General features: G+C 37.6%; 1 protein-coding gene across 1 annotated transcript; it reads right to left on the reverse strand.

The window, feature by feature from the left end:
- Window positions 1-1,309: 1,309 nt before the first annotated feature.
- On the reverse strand, window positions 1,310-6,044 carry cdk5r2b (cyclin-dependent kinase 5, regulatory subunit 2b (p39)). Its single transcript, XM_047369600.1, has one exon. It carries the CDS (start codon window positions 5,665-5,667, stop codon window positions 4,795-4,797), a length of 873 nt encoding a protein of 290 aa, XP_047225556.1. The 5' UTR covers window positions 5,668-6,044; the 3' UTR covers window positions 1,310-4,794.
- Between the last annotated feature and the right edge of the window lie 636 nt (window positions 6,045-6,680).

Below are 6,680 nucleotides of genomic sequence, written 5' to 3' on the forward strand. Positions count from 1 at the left end.
AAGGATTAGTGAGTGATGGGAGTAGATAAGAAGGTGTCCATGTTAATTACGGCTGACGAGCGGCAAGGCATAGTTCCGGCAGGACACTTGGACTCATTCATGGGTGTGAATGTTTATTTTGGGGCTTTTAATTATATGTTTGAACTGTTCATTTTCCAAAGTGGAAGCATTATATATCAAACAAATTCAAAAAGGAGCATTGAGTGCACAGGAATATTTCCATCTGGGTAATTTCACCTCTATTTGACAGAATCGATCATTTAAATTGATTGGTTTGCTAGTAGAAGTGAACTTCTAAAGAGCCAATCAAGACCCTTAATATTAGTCAGATATTTCCATTCAAAAATCTATGTTTGATGTGTGTTTTAGATCATTATCAGGTCTCCCACCCAATTGTCCCCCAGATTTAATGGTCTAGCTATTGATTTGAGACAAAGTTTAGGAAATTCAGCATTCCATTCATGTTGGGCCACTATGCAAAAGAGGCCTCAGCATGATGTTGACAGTTTTTAGGTTTGAAAACTTAACCTTGACTTCTACCAATATATTTCTTTTCATTTCAATTTCCCTTTGGGATTAATAAAGTATTTTTGAATTTGAATTGAATTGAATTACAGCCAAACAAAACTTTGTTCAGAGGAATCAAGGTGGAGCTTTCAAGTTTATGAACACTCTACTAACTGTTAAGCATGGTAATGGCAGCATTGTGCTGTGGGACTGTTTTGCTGCCAGTGCACCAGTTGGTTCATTGGAGAAAGTGGATGGAATGATTAGGAAGGATTACCTCCAAGTTCTTCCATATCACCTCAAACCAGCAGCCTGATGGTTGAATTTTGTACAAAACGTGGTGAGCAAAAGGACGATACCAGACACATCAGAACTAGAATTTCTGATGAGAAGACTGTCTAAATATCCAGTCGGTATTACGTCAGAAGCTTGTGCAGCTTGCTCAGGGATAATGAACTAAATATTAGTGGGTGATTATGCACATATTTGAGCTTCTATGTACTGTAGAATTATTACCCTATTGGAGTTTGAGAAAATCCACAATAAATCAAACATGTGCACCTAATTATTGTTTTTAAAAACACATTCTAAGTGAATTGTGCATTATACTATTACAAAAAAAGAATGTTTCAACTAATTTAAAGGAAAATTTAAAAGGACTTCCATGCCCATGGTGCATGCAAACCTCTGACCAGAACTGTTTATATATAAAGACTAAAAGCATTTGTGTACAATTCAAAATTAGTTACATAGAGTTTGGTTAGTACAAAACAATAAAATGATTAATGAGAGACAGGAGATTCTACATAAATTTAGATTTATTTCACTATGGTCACCTCAAACAAGTACTGTTATGACCTTTTATCAACACACACAATGAGTGAATGCATATGTGGAGTAACACCATAGACAAAACACACCTAAATATCAATTTCCACATGACATTTAGGGAAAACAATGAACCGTACAAAATATTTAATTCACAGCGGATCATTCTAAAGCGAGAGCTGGTGCCAATGAATGCAAACTTAATGGCAAAGCATTCCAGTGCCTGGTAGGAAACACCGGTACATCACCATTGCTGTGCAAAAAACTTGAATTTTGTCTACAGCTGTGCAAAATAGCAGCATTTACTTTCCTAGCAAAATATAACAATTGTCTTTCAGATTAGCCATAGACAGGGCTAGGTTTGGTTTCAGAGTCCAAGATGGATTATCTTTAGCTTATAAATACTGCAGTAACACATGTGCAAATGGGAGTTATCATTATATTTGTGACATTTTTATCACATTAAATAATTGTACTTTGAGGAATCCTGTTCGACTAATCAGAAGTCAACAAACTGAGGCTCAGAGCACAATTGCAGAACAGATTGTAAATATCATTTGTCCATAAGCCTGTGTTTGTTTCTGTGATGCTCAAATTACCCTCAACCATCATCAAAGCTGGCATTAAAAACATGTTGAAAAGATGGGATATATACATGTAAATCAGAAGGTTTCAGGCCATTTTCCACTTGGCACAGAGAAGATTTAAAAACGAAAAAAAAATATTTAGAAAAGCTACATTCCATTCAGTCTTCAGTTAAACCAAAAGTAGTACATCTATTGTTCAGCTTAAGCCAACAACCTTTTTGTTGTACAATTACAATATAAGAGAGTGAAGTCCAAAATGCAAAATGAGATCTTGTTATGACATATCTGTTTTTATCACACAAGAAAATCTGAAACAACCTTAAACCAACATATATTAAAACAGCAAACAACTTTTTTTCCAGCAGATTTGGGATTTTAACATCAAGACAGAGTTTGTAGATGGAAAGCGTATGATAACCTCAGGCATGGGCTGGTTAGTGGTTTATAGAGGTTTGAAAAACTACCCAAATGTTGCTGCTCACTGCTGGTTAGCTGGCTAAAAAACAAGCTACTACACTTTCCCCTCGCAATAAACTCAATATAGCGTTAAATTAACTAATTTAAAAATACAACTGGCAAGCTACAGCAGTTTGTCTGTTAAGCAGCTGACTGCAGGCTAGTTATCAGAGGAGGTACCTGACTAATTAACCAACAAATATTGGCATATTTAGTTGCTCTATAAAGAGGAGTACAGCAAAAACATTCTTTTCAATACGTGCTACAAAACTAAACTTACCAGGTCTTTTTTGCTTTTTTTTGTCAAAATCAATATAACAGTAAATAAATGTTGTAGATAACATAATTCTTTTTGTAAATTATATGTTATAATATTTTAGCAGTAGTGGGAAGAATTATCGTTTTTCTGTTTTAAATACAAGCAATTAGATTATATCATTTATGTTTAAATTGTTTGTGTAAATACCATTAAACGGTGGTAATTTTACTTAAGGTCATTAAACCATGAAAACCTGATACCGGCCCATGCCTAGATGAAACTGCTGATGCTAATCAAAGAGGAATATTTACAATCACTGTTCTGTGTGATTTGCCCTTTCAGATACATTCTGTATCTGTTCCATGTTCATCAGCTTATCTATCAGCTGACTGGGATGCTAAAAAAGCACAATAGACTACCTCTACTTACTTACTTACTTACAAGGCTTAGGCTTATGTGCTGAAAGTGTACTGGGCTGATTGTGGCACTCGTAAGCCATGCTTGGCTCAGTTAGGAAAAAAGGAGACAAACAGAAATGGCTGAACAGTTCAGCACCTTGGACAGCTCAGCGCCCTGACTTGACTCAAACATCTATTCTGGCACAGGCTTGGAACCTCACCACACAACATCCATTCACCTGGCTAATCTTGTACGAAATGGGGATCTGAGAGTCTCTTAGAATGGAAGGTGTTATAACCAAGTCAAGTTCTGGGATAAGACAACATATTAGGACAAAATACAATCAGCATGCATGTTTAAAACTTCTTACAGTGGAACCTAAAGATCATGTTGAAGTTGTGCAACATCATGAGCCCAGACATGAGAAGCCATCAGCACTGCACTTAACATTTTGCAATCACCTTTTTTACATTCGTCTTTCAAAACACGCCGGTGTGCTGCTCAGTTCCTCATCAAGAGTCAAAAGTGCCAAAATCAAACAAATAATATGTCAAATAAATATTTGTGTACGCAGATAGTTGAATAAAAATAAAAAAATACATTAAATAAACAATATAAAGAGATATTTAAAGAATATGCCAGCAATTCAGTAAATACACAAATCGTTAAATATGATAATAATAAATGAAAACTTGAATTTGTTGCACGGTAAATTCATAAATAGGTATTTCAGTGTGTATTTAGTTACTTAGTATTTCATGTGCTGCAGTCTATCATGAAATAATTTAAACAGTATGAACAGCAACACAGGACTAGAAAATCCATGAATACCTGAATAATTATATGTACTTTTAATCAAAATTTCTATTAATAATGTTTCCAGATTTTATTATTTGATTATATATATTATAAATTGCTGTAATATTTAAGCAAATAGAGATACATGTATTTAATGTAGGTTGTTTCAATGTTATTTAAAAAAAATCACATACGTATAGAAGCACAGAGCTGCCAAGAGAAAAACAGAGCTGTATTACAATGAAAGATGAAAAGTTTATTTTTCTAACAATATTTCTATTCACTCTTGAAGATTTAAGATAAACCCTAAGCTGGAGTTTAGGAAGGATCTTTTAGCAATGGATATTATAATTTCCAAATAACACTAAGAAGGCCAAATGACAAAGTGTTTGAATTTGTTGAATTTTTGTGAAGATAACACAAAACAAAACAAATTTTAGTGCGTGCTCCACCCCCTCCTTTCTGGTGTATTTTATTACTAAATTACATCACCTCATACATTCCTTGAATAGTTACTACACCATTTTAGGTAATATTTTGGTATGGATCAAGACAATTCTAGAAAGAATTATGAATAACTATAAGTTATTAATGAGAAACCATTTTGTAAAGACAAACACAAAGATCATTTTGGAAAATAAGAACATTTTTTATACAGTTAAGCCCTAAAAATCTTGTAGCTGAAGTTTATGTGACTATTTTTCTGCTTAAATTTGCAATTTATGTGGGTAAGGCACCAAAACTGGCTCTAGCCCAGTGGCCCACCGTCTTAAATCCAGCCCTGGTCAGAAATATTAACTTTTCACCTTCATTTGCAGAGCTTGTAGCTCTGCGCTTCATAAATATGTATATTATATAGGGTATCTATATCTATATCTGTCTGTTTGTGTGGGTGTTTGTGTGTGTATATGATTATTTATTTATTCAATTCTGGCACTTTTGCCCTTCTACAGCCCCAGATCAACGGTCTAAGCTGGACTCGCTGGAATCGCGCTGGTTTTTCAGGTCCTGGAAGACCTCTGTGAAAAAGTGCGGGTCCGCGTTCAGCTGGAGCATCTTGGTGCTCAGCCGGTTGATGATCAGGAGTGACGTCTCCCAAAAGACGTCCTTGTTGGATTCGGTGATGAAGGGCTTGAGCGGGTAGGAGATCTCGTTGCCCATGTAGGAGTATGCGAGGTAGAGGCAGGTCTGGAAGGTGCCCTGCAGCTCGACCGCGCTGTTCACGCTCTCCGTGATTGCGTCCTGGCACAGCAGATACACAAACACCACGTTGGCCGGCGTGATGAAGCCGATGTCCTGCCAGCCCTGGACCAGAAGAGTCCGGTCAATGTTTCGGAACCAGAGGACCACATCCCCGCTGTTTAACTCTTTCAGTTTGTAACACCTGCGGCACAAGAAATCCCCCAAACAGCGAAGCAGCTCCCCGGTTGACGCCTGGATAACAATCCTCCTGGGTGACACCAGCGAGAAGTTGCTGGGTTGCTTCTGAACCGTGGCCAGCCTCCCGTTTTGGACCACACTGTCGCTGTTCTGCGTGGGTACCGTGGGTACCGGGACTGGGATGGGCGCCTTTGGTTTGTTCTCCTCTGTTTGGTGCGTCTTCCTGATGTTCTCGCTGTTGAGGTGGGCTACCTGGCTAGCCGGCAGCGGGGTCGGGGTCACTTTCTTTGCGCTCTTCTTGGCCGAATTGGCCACCAGTTTCTTCCAGGAGAGAGACACGAACATTGAGTGGCGCTTGAGGCTCTTGTCGTTTTTTAATCCATCTCCTGCAGCCTCAGCGTCCATTATAGATACCTTCTTTGAGGCAGGAGATATGGAGAGGACGGTGCCCATGTTTGCGCAGGACAGAGCTGCCTTGGTTTGGATGCTGCAGCAGAATCTTCCGCAGAGTGAGAAGCGGCGCAAAACAGTCACGACATCGACAAAAACTCCATCTATAGGCGTTTATTTACCTGACAGGGTTGACAGAGATAGAAGTAAACTCCCCTGGTAAGTGAAATAATATTCCAACTGATGATTTCTCTGCGTCTCGGCTGGACAACGCTGCGACAAAAATCCGGTGCGTCTGTAAGCATGAACCAAGACTAGTCGCTATGCGTAAATCCGTCACTTTAACGAACCAGCCGAGCAGGCGTTGACTGACAGCCCAGCTGGCCAATAGGAAAGCCAACCTCCGGCTGACTGATTAAGGGTGTTGTTCTCAGGTCTCAGCTGCCATTGATAGATTTAACAACCAGAGTAGATCAAAGAGTGCTATATTTCTCACTTAGTCGGGTTACTTAGGATCAGAAATGCTATTTAAAATATGGGCTATTTTCCACTGACTTTGTTCACTGACTAACTGACAAATGAAAATGAAAAATATGTCCATCGCAATAAATAAGAACATCATAAAATCTTTATTTTTTGCTTTTTAGAAAGATAAACTCGTTCATTACACTCAGAGCGATATAGTTCAAGCATGTCTTTTCTGATTAATTAATTTTAATGATTATGGCTTACAGTAAACCTAAAATTTTGTTTGTCAGAAAATGGAACAGTAAATTAGAGCAGGAACAAAAAGATGCTGTTTGCTTTCAGGGGGTTGTGAATTAATGGAAAGTTGAGTGGAAGGAAAAAAAATGTGGTAGAAAAATGTGCACAAGCAGTAGGGATAACAGCAGCCTTGACAGCATTTGAAAGTTACAGAAACCTTACAAGTTACAATAGCTTGTACTGAGTTCTACAGTTTTATTTGACAATTATATATATATATATATATATATATATATATATATATATATATACAGGGGTTGGACAATGAAACTAAAACACCTGGTTTTAGACCGCAATAATTTATTAGTATG

The sequence above is a fragment of the Girardinichthys multiradiatus genome, chromosome 7, assembly GCF_021462225.1.
Source record: "Girardinichthys multiradiatus isolate DD_20200921_A chromosome 7, DD_fGirMul_XY1, whole genome shotgun sequence".
Classification (NCBI taxonomy): domain Eukaryota; kingdom Metazoa; phylum Chordata; class Actinopteri; order Cyprinodontiformes; family Goodeidae; genus Girardinichthys; species Girardinichthys multiradiatus.